Raw genomic sequence first — 20,605 nt, 5'->3', positions numbered from 1 at the left:
GCTTAACACAAGCGAACGGGCGAATAGGAGCCATGCACTACTGGTTAACTACTGGTTAGCGGCCGTTGCTGATGGATTTCGGGCGCTGATCCTGGTCGCCATGGAGGAATGGCAGTCTCCCTTTCCAGGCACCCTCTGCCAAGTCGTCTCGAGACGGTGTGGGGACGAAGATGGATGGCCCCAGCCCCAGAACCAGAAGAAAGAGAGGGCGTCCAATCTGGGACGATTACTCGAAACGGGCAACACAGGCGAGCACCTGCATAAAGTGGAGAGCGCGCGGACGAGGGTGAGGGTGGCAGAAGGATACAGCGTGAACGTGTGAAAGACGACGGTCCCGGCGGCGATCGAGGCAAACGACGAGCAATGTGTGATCCCTGCTGAAGCTGCTTCGTGTGGCCATGGCTTCATCTACCCTTTCCCATATTGACTACTGTGTAGGCACACCGCATCGGGTATTCTCAATGGCCGTCCTCCTCCCCATGTCCTACTTTCCCCCCGCTCTGGTTAGTCTCTGTCTCCATCCTTCGTTCCTCATCCTTCGTTTTGCAATGGCATTGGTCTTTCACCCGTCTCCGTCCCCGCCTCGCATTCGCTTGTCGTTGGTAAGAAGGAAACCGATAACGACGACGAAGACGACGAAGACGACGACAAGCATAGCCTTGGCGGTTATCACAGGGCCGTTGCTTGCAACAGCAATAAACGAATAGCCAGTCTGAACCGCATCCTTGGCTGTCGGCGGCGGCCTGCTGGGCTTATCCACCATCCGTCCCATTTTAGCATCACGGACAGGCCATCGTTGGTTTGATAGCATCACCATCCAGTCTATTGTCCGTGTTTGCAACATCTCCAAGTTCTCCCATACCGGGACGGTCGGCCCAATTCATGACTCCATGTTTCCGGCGATCTGTCGCCCGTTTCTGTCGAAGCTTTGCTTTCTCGTGACTCCTTTTGCAGTTTGGAAATCCCTCCGAGATTTGTTTATGTCCGTCTCGGGTGTCCTTTTCGTGATACATACTCTTTCCATCTAGCTCAACTGCTCAACTGCAGCCTTACACGGCCAGCAAACCGGCCATTTTATGCCACGCTTTCCGCAGCTGTACGTTCGAGGGGCTTTCTTTTATTTCTTCCCACACAAGCGTCAGCTGGGATGTAGCTGTATGCACTGGTGCCACCGTGGCGCTGGGGAATGTATTATTGTTATTTTTCTCGTCCTCTACATTTGTTCACTTCTTCTTTTCTCACCATCTGTCTTTTACGTATTGTCCTCATCCGAATATAAATACGGCAGGCCCCCCAGACCGGGCTGCATCGATTTGTCTCACAGTATTGCAGCACAAACAAGCCTCATACCTTCTTGATTTGTTTAGACCTGTTGCTCGTTTCTGACCCCTATTCATTCTTCTACTCTGACCGTTGCACCTTCCTCCTTGGTACTCTACTCCCTCCCTTTAATATATATCGTCTTCACCATCCCCCCTTTTCTCCTATTCTCTATTTCTCCTTTTCTCCGCGAGACGTGCATCTGCATCTGAACCCGCATTGCATCACCAAAACACGTCTCAGTCACAAGTGCACGACATACCTCGTACGTGCAACGTCTCTTCAGAGGCCCTGCTGTATTGCGCCGACTTTCGCCTCATCCACCACCCATGGGCTCCGTACCAGTCGCCTTGCCGGCCAAGGCTGTTGTCCTGCCGCCACCGCTGCCGGGCTACCGCACAGTCGCCGACGAAAAGACGGACCATGCCGAGACCCTCAAGCGTGTCCAAGACCATGCCTTTACAGACTGGCCCAATGAGGCGGGGGTATGTGCTCTTTCGGTCATTCTTGCCACGACAATGTCGTCGCTGGTTCACAGCTAACAGTGCAGTTTGACGGCCTCCGCGAAGAACGAGGCCCCATCGAGATCCCCGTCGTCGGGACCATTCCCGCCTATGCCGCCGGCAGTTTGTACCGCACCGGACCGGGCATGATGAAGGTCGAGGGCACACCCAAAGGCACGCACTACATCAGCCACTGGTTCGACGGCCTGGCCCACACCCATCGGTTTGAGATTGTGCCTGACGAGGCAGCGCTGGGGACGGTGTCCGTCTTCTACTCCTCCCGGCGCCAGTCCGAGGCCCGCATGCGTCTCATGCAGGAACAGGGCGCTGCCAAAATATTCACGTTCGCCCAGCGCGCCGACCCCTGCATCGGCCTGCTCGGCAAGTTCATGTCGACCTTCAAGGCTGCTGCTCTGCGCCGCAACACGCGCTTGAAGGACTCGGAGAATGTCAATGTCGTCGTGCACCTCGACGTGCCGGGCCTGCAGGCCGACCGTCCTGCTGCGGCCAAGGCTGCCGACCGGCGGTCGATGGCTGTCGTGCCGTCGGCCGAAGCCGCCAAGGAGGGCGACGTCCAGCGTCTCGCCGCACCACCCGCCGCGGGCCACCGCAGTGCCAACCTGCCCGACTCCGTCTGGATCACCACCGACGCCAACATCATGCGCCGCGTCGACCCGGAGACGCTCGAGCCCATTGGCGTCGCCAACCAGGAGACGCTGCACCCGGACCTCAAGGGCGCCATGTCGTCCGCGCACGCCCAGCGCGACCCCGTCACGGGCGACTTTTTCAACTTCAATCTGGACCTGGGCCCCACGCCCACCTACCGCGTCTTTCGCGTGTCCCAGGCCACCGGCAAGACAGACATTCTCGCGACCATCCGCTGCCGCCACGGGCCTGCCAGTGCGCCTGGGTCGACGTCGGTGGGTGGCAGCGGCAGCAAAAGCTACGCCAGCGGCGCCAGACCGGCGTACATCCACTCCTTCTTCTTGACCGCCCACTACGTCGTGCTCTGCATCCCCTGCACGCATGTCGCGCAGAACGGCCTCAAGATACTGTGGGAGCGCAACATCCTGGACGGTCTGGAGCCGTTTAGCGCGGCCAACAAGACACGCTGGATCGTGGTCGACCGGCGGCCCGACGGCAAGGGCGTGGTGGCCGAGTTTGACAGTCCGGCCGGCTTCTTCTTCCACAGCGTGAACACCTTTGAGGACGAGGAGACCAACTGCGTCGTGTGCGACGTGATTGACTATCCCACGTCCGACATCATCCACGCCCTCTACTACGACGTGCTTCTCAACCGCAACAATGCCGCTGCCGACTTTTACAACGACCCCGTCCGTGTTGCCAGCATTATCCCCTCGCTGTCACGGTATCGTCTAAAGTTGCCGTCGTCGTCGTCATTGTCGTCGTCGTCGTCGGGCAGTACTGCCGTCTCCGTAACAGCCGCCTCACAAGACTGGGCCATTGCCGGCCCGCATGCTGGCGAGCTCCCCACCATCAACCCAAAGTATGCCACGCGCCGCCACCGGTTTGTCTACAGCGTCGCCAGCCAGGGCCGCTCGACTCTGGCGGACGCGCTGTGCAAGACGGACACCGAGACCCGGGCGGCGCTGCTGTGGCACGCGCCTCTGGGCCACACGCCGGGCGAGGCTGTCTTTATCGGCAACCCGGATGCCACAGACGACGGCACTGGCGAGGACGACGGCGTCCTGCTGTCGGTGGTGCTGGACGGCACGGCCAGCAAGAGCTACCTGCTGTGTCTGGATGCGCGCACCATGACCGAGACGGGGCGCGCCGAGGTGGGCTTTGCCATTGGCTTTGGCTTTCACGGCGCGCACGCCAAGGCATGAAGGGATGACAAGAGAGCGACGGGGCGGCGAAGCGAGATGACGAGAGAGAAATGTGACGGAGGTAACAATGTATTATGAGTCTACGATTGACGTTAGGAGATACCAAATTGAGCGTGGCGAAGTTGTATACAGTAGTGCCTTGGAGGCAACACACAGATGGTAATGGAAACATGCGTTGTATTCTATTGTACATAATGGGCTGCTTCGACAGGGGAAAGCACATGGAAAACAATAGCTTTCTACGGAGTAACCCCACACATTTTGCAAGTCACTTCCATCCAGCCTCCACGCTCCTCATCGACACGTGTTCGACGCTGGATGCCTGATGCCTTTCTGAAGACCACCAGGCCACCACCACAAGGAGGTGGCCCATACCGCGAGACACGTCTCACACGCCGCATGCTACTTGCAGTAGGTGACGGCACTCCCCCTCCCCCTCCACCTCCCCTTCTCTCCTCATAAAACTCGGCCTTTGGCTTGGAGGGCCATTTGGATGCCGCGGCCTGGGCACCAGAATCCAGGCTCCAGGGACGTGGTCGATCGCCGACCGTACCACATCCCTGGAGCCTGGATTCTGGACCCGTTTCATGAGCCGCATAAAGGAATATAATATCGTTCTGCTCGTCCGGACGAGAGCGACCACGGACGTGGCGGCGCCGCTTTGCCTGCGAAGAGATGCAAGTAGTAACGAAAGTAGTAAAAGGAAAGATATGATGAGAGAGAGATGCGACGGTCTGACATCTTGACCTTTTGCGTCTCCAATCTATAGCTCTGATCAAAAAGTCGCCACCGTCACATTGTCCGGTCATCGATACCAACCGTGACATCTCTCTCTCATCATATCTTTCTTCGCGGCGGGCGGTTCCATAACGGTGGAAACCCGAGACTACTTTGTCAGCTTCGAGAGCCCGTTTTGGCAACACAGACGAGACAGACTGTTTTACCTCTGGGCAAGGAACCGACCTCTGCCGTGTACTTCAAAGTGACGCAAGCCCATCCGACGGGGGTCGGAAACAGAAGACCGGCCCGCCGGCCCCCATCGGATCGGCGGGACACTGGGGACTGCATACTTTTGGGTCTATGGATGTTGGAGTCGGTCAGCCACGTATTTGTGCACGATGGGAAGCGATTGCGAGGCGTCGATACAAAATGCAAAAGACGAAAAGACGTTCGCTGTCAACAACGCTTACCATACAGCCCACGGGATCCATCTGTGATGGATGGGTAGGCGCGTCCCAAAGCGGCGAGGCTGGAACCATAGAGTGGAAACCGTCTGTGCGCGTTCGTCAAACGACGACACAAGTCCATTCAGCCTACGAGAGACGGAAGAAACAAGTTCGTGTCAGTGTTGACCATCACTTTGGAAGGTTGAATGCGGCCAAGAAGAAATATGAGAGCCGTGAGGGTGACCAGTCGAGGCGTTGGATATCAGGTAGAGGAGATGAAGAGAAGAAGAGAAGAAGAGAAGAAGAGAAGAAGAGAAGGAAGAAAAGTGAAGAGAAAAGTGTGAAAATGTTTTTAAAGACTGAATCAAAGGTCAGGAAAAGTAGAGGGGCAACACGTGGATGAGCCAACGACTGTTGTTTTCCTTTTCTAGGCTCACCAGGCGACTGGTGGCTGGAGCACAGTGGCACAGTACATCATGGCATTGTGTGAGCTATGGTTGCAGTTACTGACAGCTGCACACTGGGCTTCCATTGATGGCTTTCATTCAACGCAGACGCTACACAACATTCCGTCAATCGGCGATGCGATGCCACCTCATTGACTGTCGACCTTCATGCCAGCATGCCACTCTATTGAGGCAGGGGTGTGTCTTGTGCAAAGGGAGTGTATATGATCGTGTGTATTCGTATGCATTAATATATAGGAGATATGTACAGGCGAGGGCATTGCACAGTATGAGAACTGGCACTTGCACCCGAAAACGTCAAAACAAAGACAGACACCAATCGCTCCTTCCTCGTCGAGATCCAACTGTTCTGCGTTGTGGTATTAGTGATCTGGCCCTCCTACGTCCTTCCCTATCTGGGTCTTGGCAGCGCGCTCTTTCCTAGTTCATGGCCAGTGTGGCCTGGTGGCCCCTTCCCTTTGTGGTGCAGCTGTCCTCCACCCGCGTTCCTCGGTGTGACTACCCCCCTCTTTCCTTAGGCCTCTGCCGCTGACCGCCGCTCAACGTGGTCGACGGTCTGCTCCTTGTAGTTGCGCAGGACGTCGACGTTCATGCTGCGCGAGAAGACGTCGACCTCGGTGGTGGCAAACTTGCGGGCGCTGACGCCCTGCTCAAAGAGCACGTCGAGCTCGGCAAACGAGCGGCCCGTCGGCTCGGGCACGCGGAAGTAGGTGTAGATGATGCAGAGGAAGCAGATGCCCGCCCAGAAGAAGCCGGCATAGTTTTGCCAGTTCCACGCGCTCGGGTTGAGCATGTAGGGCGTCAGGACGCCGCAGACGATGCCGACGATGATGTAGAGGACGCGGCCGAGGACGACCGTCTTGATCTGCAGGCGGCGGGTGGAGATCTCGGCGACGAGCGAATAGCAGACGGTGCCGACGGACAGCTGGTAGCAGAGCGCCCAGCCGAGCATGATGCTGCCGGTGGCGATGGAGCTCTGGTCGCGGTGGGACGCGGGCACCAGACCCAGGAAGCCCATGATGAACAGCATCGTGCAGAGGCCGCAGAGACCGTAGAGGTAGAGCGAGCGGCGGCCGATGCCCCAGGACATCAAGAACCAGGCGCCAATGACGCCCACGACATTGAACGCGTACTGGCCGAGCGCGAAGCCGTAGGCCTTGCGCGACGTCAGGCCGGCCTGCTCGAGGAAGTACGTCGAGTAGTTGGAAAAGGAATTGCCGCTCAGGTTCTGGATGGCCCACACCATGCAGACGATCTCGGTGCGGCGCAGGTCGTGGCCGCGGAAGCAGTCGAGGTAGCTGGCGCCCTTGGTCGCGTTGGCCTCGAGCGCCGTCGTGTGCACCATCATGGCAATCGTGGCGTCCGGGTCGAAGCGCTCGGCGTCCGGGTTGGTCGGGTCGCCGCCCGCCTGGCGGCCCTCGCGCACCTTTTTGGACGTCAGCCGCAGCAGCGCCCGCTTGGCGTCCTCGATGCGGCCGCGGCGCACCAGCCACCAGGGCGACTCGGGCGCGAAGAAGATGGCCACCATCAGCGGCACCGGCCACATCCACTGCAGCGCGTACGGCAGGCGGTACGCCCACTGGTCCGTGCGGTCCAGCACGCCCATGATCACGCCGATGCCAATCAGCTGCCCGATGCCCCAGCACGCGTTGACGTACGTCGTCAAGTGGCCGCGCAGCGCCACGGGGCACACTTCGGACGCATACGTAATGGTCAGCGTCTGGAACACGCCCCAGGGGATGCCGCACAGGATCTCGGCCACGAGCAGCGCCGCCGTGTTCTTGGCCGTGAAGAAGATGGAGATCCAGGCCGTGACGAGCACGAGACAGCCAATGACCGTGTAGCGGTAGCCAAAGCGCTCCGAGATCCAGCCGTTGAGCAGCAGGCCGATCAGCTCGCCGCAGTTGGCGCCGTTGCTCAGGCCGCTCTGCCAGGCCGCCGAGACCTGGTACGTGCCGTCGGGCAGCAGCGTGCCGTACTTGCGGTTGAACTGGTCGAACGCGTAAAAGTTGTTGATCAGGCACACGTCGTAGCCCTCCATGATAATGCACGTGCTGATGAGCATGCTCCACGCAATCGCCTTGGGGTACAGCCGGATACCCTCGAGCAGGGTCATCTTTTGCTCCGTCTCGGCCGCCGACTTGGCGAACCCGACGACCGTGTTGGCCGCCTTGGTGTCCGCCATGTCCTGGTCCTCCTGCGCCAAGCCGTCAGCGGCCATGATGTCTTCCTTGGTGGGCTCGGCCGGGGCGGCGGCCGACGCGCCGGTCTCCGGTATGTGGGACATGTTTGTGGATGGTCGACTGCGTGGGACACGGAATAGTAGAGTGGAGGAAAATGGGGAGACGAGAAGACAAAGACGCGGATTGCGCGTAAAAGCACACAAAGGAAGTACCGTCCAAGGAGGAGCTGCGTGAGACAGATTGTGAAGATCGCGGTAGAGAACGGAGGAGCAAGTGTGGGCACCGATAAGCTCAAGTATGAATTAAATATCACCACGTCCAAGGCCTCGACAACACGGTCACTCCGTTACGGAGACAAAAAAGAAAACGATTCTGGGTGGTGTAGCGTAAGACAACATGCACCCGCTGTTTACTCCGCACTTTGGACCTCCCCGTACGTTGAGGAGATGGAGTAACGATCGTCGCTTGTCCTTGTGACCGCACCTGGGGTTTGGTCCCTCCAGTGCCACCCTGTGTTCCTTGTGCGATGTCCCGCAAGTCAAAATGTGACAATGCGGAGAAACCAAAGATTGAGGAGACCAAAAGCAACCAAGACTAGAGAAGAACGAGGCCGGGAAGGGAGAGGGTCGGGGCAGGGGAGGGTGTAGCCGCAAGGCGAAACAGTTCGCTTGGTGTCTGAATGGGCTTGCAAAGAAAGATGGGATGGAGATGTTTGAAAAAGGTGAAAACTCGCGAGAATTGCCTCGTCCTTTGACAACGACGGGGGCGTGCGATTTGGTCTCCAGTTTTTGCGAGTTTCCCCTTAATTTTTTTTTTTTCCATTCTTTTTGTCGTTCTTTTTTCGTTTTCATTTCGTCTCCATTTTTTTCTTGCCATTGTTCATCGCGAAGAAGCCCCCGGTGGCGTTAGACAATCGAAAAAACTGGAAACAGAACGGTCACAACTAACCCGTTGAGAAGTCACAACAAATGCCGCGAACGCACTTAGAACCCGGCAAATAGCAGATCAAGTACATCGTTAAGTCAGCCAAGGTACAGCGACGCCAAGGCTGCTCTGTTGCCACTAGGCGCAAAAAGGCAGTCCGCTCCTTCACAGAGCATGGCACCCAACACAGAGAAAGTGAAAAAATTGACCAAAGCCGAAGCAAGATCCAGCAAGGGAAATGCCCGAACCTTCGCCGGTGCACCATCTATCCTCGACCCGCCAACAAAACATTTGCATCGCCGTGATTGGCCGGTGCACTGCCTAGCGGCATCAAACTGGCGCAAGCAACGGCATCTGAAGGTGGGCAGTGTCGAGTGGACGACGATAGTCGCCATGGTTGGCGACTATAGGGAGCGAGCCAGACGACGTCTCGGCTGTGATGCTAAGCGACTTGGTAAGGCGTGGAGACAACACAAAAGCAAAGTAGTGATGAGAGAGTCAAAGGGATGCGGTCGTAAGGAGACTGGCAATCGAAGCTGGCAATGCTGCTTCATTTGCGTCGATATCGTACATGCGTCCAAACGCCCTCTCGCAACAGAGGCAGAATGAAAGTACGAGCGCCAGGGGTGCCCGCAGTGCCAAAGAGAGTCCATCACTGCCTCGGGGGTGTCTCTTCCCGACTCATGATGGTGTCACTGGCAAACGTGACGGGGAATGGCTGACTTTGTTGTGTTGGTCCTACGTCTACTTAACCTCGTCGTCCATGACAAGGCGCGGCTACCGAGGCGTGACGCGCCTTCCAAGGCTCTGTTCGCTCCTGCCTTCTTGACTCCTCGCCGTGCTGCAGTATAAATACTCCATAAACGGCAGGCGCCTCTTCCTCACGGCGCGTTGAGCATGGTCGCCAACACCCCAGACTCGCCTCAACGACATGGTACGGCCGGAGATCTAGCAATGCCTGTGAAACCTGTGGACGCACGAGTCCTGATGTCTGCGCGACAAGATGCCAGCGCGGCATGGTCAAGAGTCACAACCGCCGCCCCCCGACGATACTCTCGACAACGAGGTGCTTGAGGGGAAGTCGAGAGGGCGAGCTGCACCTGCCCTCGTCGTTCACATCGAGAGCTTCCTACGCTAGTGTATCTCTGGTTGTCGTACCTGCCGCACTAAGCAAAATCGCCCTGACAAGCAGTTACGACCCAGCATAGGCAGCTCGTCCCTTCCTCTCTCGTTCTAGGTCATCATGTTCCTTCTACCAGCATCGCAGCTCGTCATGACTCCCGGACGTGAACGAAGTCACTGCAGTTAGACGAGGAAGGCGCACTGGAGCCCCTGGCCCCCACCCTGCATCTCTGGCCCGACTCCACCCACATTGCTCCTCTTCTCTTGTCCGTCCTCTCTTCGTTTGCCATGCATCACCTTTCCATGCTCTCACAAACTTTCTTTTCCTCTTACGTATTCCCTGTCCTCTGCTTCCCCAGACACACCCGGATCTTTGCGTTCTCGTTTGTGTCCCGGAGACCCAATCGGAGACTGCCTGTTTGACTTTTTCTTTCTGCTCTACTCCATACTTCGTGTCGTCCCCATATCAGCCGTTTGCCCACAAATCAAAAATCCCTGCAATTCGACAATTTGCTCGATTTCCAACATCGGCGTCACCATCTCAGTCTGACGGGCCTCCATCCCTCCCTCTCCCTTCATGTTGATCTCAGTTATGATTCACTCACCTTGACACCCTATGCCACATAGCCAGCATAGTGCATCATCGGTGCGTTGTCACGCTGTTGAACTCATTGTCTTTTTTTTTTTTTTTTGTCACAATTTCTCCCTTTCTGCACTCCATAAATCTCGCCGTATTCCGTTGCCGGTTCTCTGTATCTCCCGTTTCTTCTCGTCTGCTTGAACATTCTTTCAGACTTTTGCTTCTCAGCATGTTCTCCATTCGTTAGTGTCCCATATGCCACCCATGTCCTCTTCTTTTCTTTGGGCATAGAGCATCTTTTCCATGAAAAGCTTCCATGCGTTCTTTGCTAGCTCTGGCGCTCGAACCAAGCCTAGCCTCCCGCGTCTAGACGCTCTTCGCGGATTTTTTCCCTTTTAATCTCGCTGTTCCGCCCTCTCGCCTGTCGGCATTTTTTTACTGTTCTGGCTTTTATTCTGCAACATTTCCTCTTCCACCCAAATCTCGCCTCTTTGCCAACCCTCGACGGTACTTTTCTACACTACGCACACGGCCTCCCATGCGTGAGCGATGCCTTCGCATACCTCTCTGCCGTCCGAGCCTCCTCTGACAGCACCCTTTGGTTGGTAAGTTTCTCCAGCATCGTCACAGCCTGTCTTCCCCACATCAGCTTTGGCTCCCTGTTCCATTTTTTGACGCCATCGACATCGACTGCACTCCAAAATGCTCTATCGAACGCTCTACTGACTTTCCACAGCGAGTCCTGTCGTGAACAGCATCTCAAGTGTAAGCAAATACGTCACTTTCCGGAGGCCCTCACTGCCTTCTTAAGCAATTTGCACCCGTGCTCTCTGTTGCCATCCTGTCCGATTTTTTGCTTGCCTCGCCAGTCTCGTTCATACCAAGACTTTTTGGTCTCATTCTCCCACCCAGCCCAACCCCACACCAACAGAGGCCGACTGTGCCTGACTCTCTTTCCCTTCGTCATCCTTCTCCTTACGTGACCTTCACTCCCCACATAACCAAGCGGGCGACTCTCGCTAGATCGGTTCCTTTTCACATCCCTGCTCACCGTCAAATACACACGGGATAAACTCCTTCTTCCAACCAAATATCTCTGGATTTGTCCGATGTCAGACATGGTTCTTCGATTACTGACGAGTTCATGCAGGTGATCGTGCTCTCCCTGCTTGTGGTCGGTGCGCAGCGACGTCAAAGGCCTGCACGCGAGGATACAAGTTTCGAGTCAAATCAGGTACGCACCAATGACCAGTTAACCAGGATACTCGAATTGTTCCACGAGGCTGACAAGAGTCGTCTTTCTCGTCCTAAACAGGTCCATTCACCCGACGGCAGCAATGGGTCAGGATACCAAGACGTCGTAAGCACTCTATGAGAGGAACGCCCTCCCAGTACGAAGTAGAAACTAACAAATTTATCCACCCATTATACAGTCGACTTTGTTGCAGATGGCGTCACTGGTGATGCCGAGTTCTACAGTGATGAGGACGACGACGAGGAGCCGCCTGCTCCTCCTCCTCCACCCCCTCGGCGGCCGCAAGCCACTCGACTTGCCGCATGTACGCAAAATCCCTCACCGCCAGATGAATCACACAGCCCAGACTCTCCGGAAGAGGTGTCTCGCAGCACAACACGCTCAACGACCGCCTCGTCACGGCCTCGTGTTCCCCTGACGAATGGACGTAGACAATCGCTGCGGCGGGTGAGAGCAGCTTCTCAACAAGCTGCTCGGCAGACTTCACAACAGACTTCACAGCAGAGTCGACAGCCGCCACCCCCTCTCTCGTTTGGCCCTACCGAGACGTACACTTTTGTTTCTGCACGGCAAGAAATGCGTAGCACGGCACAATCCACTTCGCAGGCCTCTCCACAACACGTGTCACATCATCACCGTCGATCCGCGAGTGGTGGCTCACCGCGGTCTCCAACGGACCGGTTTATTGTACATGACGAGTTAGTGCCACCGATCCACCCGCCTCTGACGTTGACAGCCGCGGACCGTGCGGCCCATCCCAACATATACACGGAGAAGTCTGTATTTCCGCTGCAAGACAAGCAGCAGGCTATTCTTCTTCGCCATTTCGTACAGAATCTAGCGATCTGGGTATGTTTACGGGTCAGAAAACAGCGTTTGTCTTTCTGTCACCTCTGAGACAGCCACTGACTCATTCTGTAGCTCGACCTTTGTGAGCCGGCGCAGCAGTTCGGCACCATTGTTCCCAAGCGTGCAGCGACGTGCACCGTTCTCTTGAACGCCATCCTGGCCCTCTCTTCCAAGCACCTTGCCCATATCGGCAACTTTGACCGCTATGCCTCGGACCGCTACCACCAGGAATGCCTCAATGTCCTCATTCCTATGCTAAGCCACGAGGACACAGCTGCCGACGAGAATCTGTTTGCTGCCACAATCATCCTTCGCGTTTGGGAGGAGATGGAGTGTATGTCAACCCTCCGTTGGTGTGGACCGTAGTCTCTGTACCGTCCCGTTTGCCGTTCTTCTACTAACCTAACAAGTCAAACATTCGGGTTTTGACTCTCAGGGCTATCTCCTAGGCATCCACGCATTCGTCCACGGGCATGGCCACAAAATAGTGCCGAACACGCTCAGTGCCGCTGCTTTCTGGGTCGGGCTGCGCCAGGAGATTTATACTGCGACCATCAACCAGCAGCCCGTCAAGGCACCGCTCGTGCTGTCTCTCGCCGACAATGCACGTGGCCTTAGTCCAGCTGAAGATCATGACTGGGCCAACCGTGCGGTGATCCACTGCGTCGATGTGCTCAACTTTTGCTTCGGTGAGACGGTATCCACCTTGTCGCCGCGATTTTCCTGGGATGAGCTGAGCAGCTGGAACAAGCAGTGGTCGGCGCGGCTGCCGGACTCGTTTACACCCACCTACTTCAAGGAGCGCGGGCCTGGCGATGCATTCCCCGAGATCTGGCACCACTCGAGCTGGCACGTCACGGGCCTGCAGCACCACATCCTGGCCGAGCTGTTCCTCGTCAGCTTCGACCCCAAGATTCCGCGTATCGGCCGTCAGCGCCTCGAGGCCGCCAAAAACGTTAACGACCGTGTTTGCGCGCTGGTGCGTGAAGTCTGTGGCATCGGTCTAGGCAACCAATGGACGCCACCCGGCATGTTCACAGCTTGCATGGCCATCACAGCCTGTACGTTCTTACCTTCTCCTCTCTGTGACGCTACATCCGTCCTACTCACGGCTAACCTTGCTGATATGTTTTTAGTCGGCGACCGCTTCCATGACCGAAGAGACCAAGAAGCCCTTCTCGACATGCTGCGACGCACAGAAAAAGACCATGCCCGGCCGACTGAAGTTGTCCAACAGCAGCTGATGCGGTCGTGGGGCTGGGACACGAGTCAAATGACCTGAACCAGCGGTGAAACACAAACTATAGTAACAAAAACAAAGGAAGAAAACACGGCAATAGATTATGGAATGGCGAGCACGAGACACAATTGGCACGGGGCGTTAAGGGGCTTCTGCATTCTGTCGTTTCGATGGGATAATAGACACGGGATAAAGCATGGGTCAGTGGTAACTGAAAAGGAAACGGAAACGGGATACGACATAGAAATGGACTTTGACATATGGAGACCACAAAATGGAGTCGATTTTGTGGTCTCGTGGTGCTGGCGTTTTGTGGCTCTTACGAAGTATTTTCTTATTCTTTTATTCTTTAATGGGACTCCAACGGACCCGCTGTCGCGGATTTTTACTTCTTTCCATGAGAGGATCAAGTCCCAGTGGACATTTTTGCAGTACGCTGTCCGCTTCCAGATGCAAATTCCGAGCCCGGCCTGCTAGTGACACCAAAGGATGCCCCGAGCGGAAGCTAACTTTGCACTATCGTAAAAGGACGCCAGCCCACCAGAAAAGCAGGTGAAATCCGCCGCGTGTCAAGACCGATCACCAAGTTGCACGTCATCACCGAGGGCAAAAACATGCACGCCCCCCCCCTCTCTTCCCTGTCATCTCCCGCGGTCTCTTTAGCGTCTTTTTCGAAGGGGCTTCTACCAAATTCACTTTTGCGTTACAGATGACCATAATGAGAAGAAAAGAAAATAACATAAACGAAAAAACGTGCCTTAGCTTTGGCAAAGTGAGCATTAACCCTGTAACGATGGTGGGCCGTATGGATCTGACTGTTTCTTCTCTTGCTCGCAGTTGCGCCCAAGACCATCTGTTTCGGACGAAATAGGCGAAATACTCTCGTCCAGGACTTGCTTACTTGCCGGCCCAGAATAGCGGCAAAACGAAACAAGAAGCAGCGTGAAAACCGGGGCCCATGAAATCATCAACCGTTCTTCACGGTCGTCCGCCCCCCAATGGTGTCCTTCCGGGCCGGTTCTGGTGCCGGTGCTGATCCGCATAATGCGGTCAGTTCGGCAGCTATGACCATTCTGGGGTTGTACACACACGCCCCCCGTCTGACCAAGCCAGGAATGAGTAAAGAGAGAATCAAAAAGACTGTGTTAGTCGTGTCCATAACAGGAAATTTCCTACCCTTGCAGGGTCCGTTTCCCTTCTCTTACTGCGGAAACCCGCGTCTTGATTTCGAATCTCTTACGTCTGCTATGTTCTCTCCCGCTTCCTGTCTTTTGCTCCCTCGTCTTTCTATTTTCTTGTCTCTTTTCTTATTCCAGATCCCTTGTCTATTTCCGTTCCTTCTTCAACTCCTTTGCAGTACTCCCGCTTCTGTCATAGATATTTCCTTTTTCAGACCGGTCTTGTATCCTTCCTGCGGCCCGTGGCACGATTCTCAAGCGGACGTGGCCTTTCTTTCGTTGCCTTTTCTCCCTTCTCGTGCAGCATTGGACAGAGCCCTCAACCAGAGCAAGGCCAATCCGGGATATTTATTCTTTCCCAGAGTGTTCCTTTTCGCTCTTTCTCTCCTCTACTTTCCTCGTCCTTCATCCTCTTCTTGATCGTCCTTGGCAACGTTGTTCTTATTTCCTTCCAACCATACCCTTCATCTTTGTAAACACATTGCACAATGGCTCCCGCTGCCATCTACGACGACAAGGACGTCAGCGTCCCGTTCGTCAGCGCCGCCAAGTCCGGCCGGGCCCTCGAGGACATTTCCGATGCCATCGACGAGGTCAACGTGTTGAAGGACGAACGCACCGCCACAAAGGCAAAGACAAACACAAGCACAACCCAGAAACCTGCCTACAACGAGGAGTCCGTGTTTGACCAGGACAAGGACAAGACCCAGTTCCGCCAGTACGACGACGCCTGCGACCGCGTCAAGGCCTTTTACCGCGAGCAGCACGAGAAGCAGACCGTCGCCTACAACCTCAAGGCACGCGCCCGCTACCACGCCGCCTCGCGGACGCGCGAGGCGATGACCATCTGGGAGGCCATGGAGAAGCTCAACACGCTCATTGACGCGTCCGACCCGGACACGGAGCTGAGCCAGATCCAGCACCTGCTGCAGAGCGCCGAGGCCATCCGCCGCGACGGCAAGCCCCGCTGGATGCAGCTCACCGGCCTCATCCACGACCTCGGCAAGCTGCTCTACTTTTACGACGCCGAGGGCCAGTGGGACGTCGTCGGCGACACCTTCCCCGTGGGCTGCGCCTTTGACCGCGAGCGCATCATCTACGCGGACTCGTTTGCCGCCAACCCGGACGCCGCCCACCCCGTCTACAGCACCGAGTTTGGCATCTACTCGCCGGGCTGCGGCCTCGACAACGTCATGCTCTCGTGGGGCCACGACGAGTACCTGTACCACGTCGTCAAGGAGCAGAGCCTGCTGCCGGCCGAGAGCCTGGCCATGATCCGCTACCACTCCTTCTACCCGTGGCACAAGGAGGGCGCGTACCGCCAGCTCATGTGCGCCAAGGACCACGCCATGCTGGAGGCGGTCCAGGCGTTCAACCCGTACGACCTCTACAGCAAGAGCGACGACGTGCCGAGCGTCGAGGACCTGAAGCCGTACTACCTGGAGCTGATTGACGAGTTCTTCCCGCAAAAGGTGATTCTGTGGTAGACAGAAACTTGGAGAAGGTAGGATTGCATGACAACTGGAGGAAACTATTGGAATAGACTGCTGCTGTGATGGAAAAAGTATGTCACTGGTTGTGTTGAGCATGGTTCTGCATGAGATGGCGTTTCATATATTGCCTAGAGTTGCTTCTGATTGATTTATACGCAAACAATAGCTTTTTTTGTTTTTGATTTATTATTATTTTCCCAGTTGAGTTTATTTACTTTTGAAGAATAAAACGTTTTTTATTTGAAAGAAACATAATATTTCTCCAGACAAATGCATTCTCATATAATTATATCATTAAACTACGGTAATATGAGTACAATTTAAATCGAAATTTGACAAACCACAGACGAACACCAGGCAATGCACACCATATCCAAGGCAGCCCCATACATAACCCGAAACAAAGGAAACCAGGTACCGAGTGATGATCACAAAGGAAAACTAGAAAGAGATGTAGTGATAGGACAGACAGCAATCATGTCCGCTGTGGTGGCGACCGCGATCACGTAAAGGCAGAGGCAGAGGCAGAGGCAGACGCCGATAGGATGCTGCTCACCCAGCGGACGACACGGCCTCCTCGCCACCACTGGCCACGGCTAAAAAAGCCTTTTTGGGGAGCGGGCTGTTGCCGGCAGATAGGGCGTCACGGCTGTTGGCCACGGTCGGCTTAGGCATGGACGAGGGGATGGACATGGTGCGGGCGCGCTTGCTGTTGAGGCCCGCGCCGTTGCCGGTGTTGCGAGCGGCGTAGACCTCCTGGAAAGCGAGTGCGGCCTGGGCTTTGGTGACGACCAGTCCCTGGGTGATGGGCTGGTGGTCGCCGTTCTCGACGACGGCCATGCTGGGCCAGACGACCAGTAGAATGTCGGACGGATCCATCTCGTCGTCGTCGTCGTCTTCGTCGTCGGCAATGGCTGTGTCATTGTCGGAGGAATTCGCAACGGCGGTGTCATCGGCGGCGGCGTCGGCGTCGGCGTTGTCGCCGGCATCCGTGTTGCCCTCAGCAGGCTCACCCTCGGCCTTGTCTTCCGCCGTCGGTGGTGCACCCTCACCAGCAGGGGCATTACCCTCGGTGGTGGTATCGGCATCGGCACCGACGGCCGTGCCGTCCAGCTCAACCGCGGCCGCTTCGTCGCTCTCGATCGTAACGACGGGCGTGTCCTCGGCCTGCGCAGGCGACCCACCACGCGCGCTGCTGGCACCACTCCCCGTCTGCGGTGAGCCCGTGCGGCCCTCGAACTCGGGCAGCGGCAGCGCCTGCCAGTCGAACTCGTCGTACGGCGGGCCAAAGTACGGCTCAATCTTCATGCGCGCCGTCTGAATCTTTTGCCACTCGGTGCACGCGAGCGCGCAGGCGCTGCCGAGGCCGCTACAGAACGCGTCGTACGGCAGGGCGCCGAGCAGGTGCTGGACGACCCAAGAGACCTCGCGGACGACGTGCTGCACGCGGGCCTTGGCGCTGTGGCGCTGCACGTCCGGCAACGTGGCGAGCAGCGTGGCGCGGATGTGCTCTTCGCGTTCCGGGCTCTGAAACTCGACGCCATGCAGCACACGCGTCAGCTCGGCGTCGTCGTCGATGAGGTAAACGGGGCGGAAGATGTGCTTGTGGAGGGTGCGCGAGAGAATGGACAGGACAGCGGCGATGCGCATGGCCTTGGCGACGGGCGAGTTGGACTGGGGCAAGGGGACCTGTGTCGGGCCCTTGAGGGCTTCGGCGGTGCGCAGGTTCTTCCAGCAGGAGGGGTCGCTGAGCACCTTGTCCTCGAGGTCCTGGCGGAAGTGCTCTTCGACCAAGTGGAACAGGCGTGTCCAGATCGTGTCGAGGATGGTGACGTACACGTCTTCGGGCTGGTTGCGGAGAACGACGCGGTAGCTGTCGAGCGCGGCCAGACGCGCTGTCTTGCCTACAAGATCGGCCTCGGTGTGGCATAGGCTCTCCTTGAGGCTGTCGCGCTCCTTGGTGAGCTCCTGCAGGCTGCTATTGGTGGCTCCGAGGTCGGATTTTGTCTTTTCGAGTTCTGTCTCGCGTTGGGCAAGGGATACTTGGAGCGCTGCATTTTCTTGGGCGGCCACGTCTGACAGGTGTTTCTGCTCCTCGAGTTTGGCCGTTACTTGGCTGAGCTCGTTCTCAAGCGATGCTTTGAATGTCTTGAGCGAGTCGAGTTCCGTGTTGGCCGTAGCCAGGTCGGCCTCGAGTTGGTCTTTGGCACCTGTGGTGTCGGCCAGCTCCGCGGCGGTGGTCTGGAGGGTGGTGTCGAGCTTGTCGCGCGCCTCGGTCATGAGTGTCAGCTCCTGAGCTTTGCCGGCAAGGTCGGCCTCGACAAGCGACTTGGCAGCCTCGAGGCGGGCCTGGCCGTCCTCCAGCTCGCGCCGAAAGTCCCAGTACTGCTCAAAGACGTTGCGGTTGGTGCTGACGAGCTCGGCATTCTTGGCGCGCAGGTGCAGCACTTCGCTGAAGATGTTGGCCAGCAGGTTGTAGTTGGGGTCGGCGGCGATGGTCTTGATGGCGCCGACGAGGCCGTCGACGACGTCTGTCGGGTCGGCATTGGGTCCGATGTCCGCAACCATTATGGGGGGTAGAAAGGGACCCTATGCAGTGTGTAAATTGTGTGAATAAAGGAAAAGGAAACCGCCTGAGATGCAAACGGGCAAAGAGAGCAGATCGGAGTCTGCTCAATGTTGATGAGGAATGTTGACTTGTTTGCCTTTGTATGAATAGAGCGGCCGTCTGACAACTGTGGGCGGAGGGTCTTTTATATTATCGGACGCGCAATTATGATGCCCAAAGTGTAAGGAGTCATGCCACTCGATGCGTGACGGACGAAAGTGAGGCGTCTCAGTCTGTGGTTTCTTTTCATCGGCGATGTCGCTGCTTGATGAGACGGTAGAGCCGGCCAATCAGCATGATCGATCGAGTGGTCACTCGACAATTGTGTATGAGTCTCGTTTCTTTGCATTGTCCACCTGGTCGACACGTGCGGTCATAAAGCTGGCCGAAGAGAGACAACAAAACAAGCTCACACTCGTATTGACTCAACTCGTCCGCCCTGTTTCGTCGTCCTCGAGATGTTTGTCGCTGTAGGCACGATGACAAACAGTGTTTGCCGCCTGGTTGGCATCTCTTGGGCCACAGCGGGTGTGCCCAACGGTCGAATGCCTCGATGGAGACTTGAATGGATCCCTTGGCCTTCTGGTCCGTTCCGGTAGCCTAATTGTGTCGAGCAGGCTGATGGGGGAGGTCGAATGGAGGGTGGTTAGCGATGGAGTCGGAACAGTCAGCAGGATTAGTTTCAGAGCGCAGATTGCAGCCTGTACCAGAGTGTCTGTTGATGCTCGATGGCTGTAATCATCTGTCCTTCCTGAGTCTTCCCGATTGCATTGGTGGCTTGGATCGTTTGTTGACTCCACGGGTCGAGGTCGACGTGGCAGCCCTCTTCGCCATTCCCGGCCCACGACGACGACACTCCCTCCATCTCTCCTTCCCTCTCTCACAGCACTTGTGTTTTCTTGCCTAATCTGCCAAATTCGGCCATTAGGATAGGTCCAGAGTCGACCCACCGCGAATGGGTTGGAGGAGAGAGGATATTGTCTGGCGTTAGGTGTGTAAGGCGGTCTGCTTTGTGCCTCTTGCTTTTGTGTTTGGGACTATTGACAGAATAAATTGTGCGAGAATAGCCAGACTCGTCCTCCTTGTACTCTGCATTGTATATGTTATCGCACTGTACAGAAATTATAGAATATACTCCGTACCTGGAAACTGGCAAAAATTGTGTTGCGTTGTCAAATAGACTGGACGAAGAAGGAGCGAACGATGTTGTCGTAGTGCTGTCTCAGTCGAGAAAGAGCGATTCTCGTTGCGCGTGCGTCCCTTCCTCTCTGGGCCTGATCCAAATTGGGCAGGCACACAAACAAAGTGCCCACTTTCCACTGCCAGGTTGTCTTGTCACATTATGCTACCAATCGCGTCTCTCCCGCTGTCCCGTCTCTTTGCAAACCCAACCTGATCTCTTTTGACTCAGTAAACAGCACATCGGTGGCGAGGACCAAACTTTCCTGGCATCAGGCACGATCGTGAGACAGCTTGGGCGGGCTTTCTGTGCGCTGCCGCCTTCCTACAAAACACCACTCGGATTGCACCACGTCGACTCGACTCCATTTATGACGGGTCTTGGGCCTTGGGTTGACCCAAAGTCAGAGTGTGGACGGTGACCAATCACAGGTCAGTGGACTGGACGTTGTTTGACATTTGTTAAGTTAATGTGCTTTGTGTCTAATATGTACAGGATGTGAATCTAACTCGTGTTGCAAAGGGTCAAAGAGAAAACGGAAGAAGCCAGACGAACAAAGCAAGCAACTAATAATGCAACGAAATAACGCAAGGAAAGCATATACAAACGCAAAGAAAGACGTCATAGGCAAGTAACGTCGAATGCAGAGTATGTACAGTTGTGGAATACACTCGCCAACGGATGGCA

At 56.2% G+C, this 20,605-nt stretch overlaps 5 protein-coding genes across 5 annotated transcripts; 3 read left to right on the top strand and 2 right to left on the bottom strand.

Moving 5' to 3' along the window:
• Nucleotides 1-1,649: 1,649 nt before the first annotated feature.
• On the top strand, nucleotides 1,650-3,673 carry SPBR_04789 (beta,beta-carotene 9\,10\-dioxygenase; the record flags this gene model as incomplete). The annotated part of the gene is made up of 2 exons (XM_040763066.1): nucleotides 1,650-1,805; nucleotides 1,859-3,673. The coding sequence occupies 2 exons, from the start codon at nucleotides 1,650-1,652 to the stop codon at nucleotides 3,671-3,673; spliced, it is 1,971 nt and encodes a 656-aa protein (XP_040615562.1).
• Nucleotides 3,674-5,820: 2,147 nt separating this feature from the next.
• Nucleotides 5,821-7,593, bottom strand: SPBR_04862 (uncharacterized protein; the record flags this gene model as incomplete). Its single annotated transcript, XM_040763139.1, has 1 exon — nucleotides 5,821-7,593. The coding sequence occupies one exon, from the start codon at nucleotides 7,591-7,593 to the stop codon at nucleotides 5,821-5,823; it is 1,773 nt and encodes a 590-aa protein (XP_040615561.1).
• Nucleotides 7,594-10,664: 3,071 nt separating this feature from the next.
• On the top strand, nucleotides 10,665-13,501 carry SPBR_04656 (uncharacterized protein; the record flags this gene model as incomplete). The annotated part of the gene is made up of 7 exons (XM_040762933.1): nucleotides 10,665-10,720; nucleotides 10,852-10,880; nucleotides 11,549-11,817; nucleotides 11,872-12,219; nucleotides 12,292-12,553; nucleotides 12,630-13,280; nucleotides 13,356-13,501. 7 exons carry the CDS (start codon nucleotides 10,665-10,667, stop codon nucleotides 13,499-13,501), a joined length of 1,761 nt encoding a protein of 586 aa, XP_040615560.1.
• Nucleotides 13,502-15,125: 1,624 nt separating this feature from the next.
• Nucleotides 15,126-16,124, top strand: SPBR_05163 (inositol oxygenase; the record flags this gene model as incomplete). Its single annotated transcript, XM_040763440.1, has 1 exon — nucleotides 15,126-16,124. One exon carries the CDS (start codon nucleotides 15,126-15,128, stop codon nucleotides 16,122-16,124), a length of 999 nt encoding a protein of 332 aa, XP_040615559.1.
• Nucleotides 16,125-16,682: 558 nt separating this feature from the next.
• SPBR_04790 (uncharacterized protein) lies at nucleotides 16,683-18,698 on the bottom strand (the record flags this gene model as incomplete). Its single annotated transcript, XM_040763067.1, has 1 exon — nucleotides 16,683-18,698. The coding sequence occupies one exon, from the start codon at nucleotides 18,696-18,698 to the stop codon at nucleotides 16,683-16,685; it is 2,016 nt and encodes a 671-aa protein (XP_040615558.1).
• Nucleotides 18,699-20,605: the final 1,907 nt, after the last annotated feature.

Source organism: Sporothrix brasiliensis (assembly GCF_000820605.1).
Source record: "Sporothrix brasiliensis 5110 chromosome Unknown Cont21, whole genome shotgun sequence".
Classification (NCBI taxonomy): domain Eukaryota; kingdom Fungi; phylum Ascomycota; class Sordariomycetes; order Ophiostomatales; family Ophiostomataceae; genus Sporothrix; species Sporothrix brasiliensis.
This window is presented reverse-complemented; position numbering and strand designations above follow the sequence as displayed.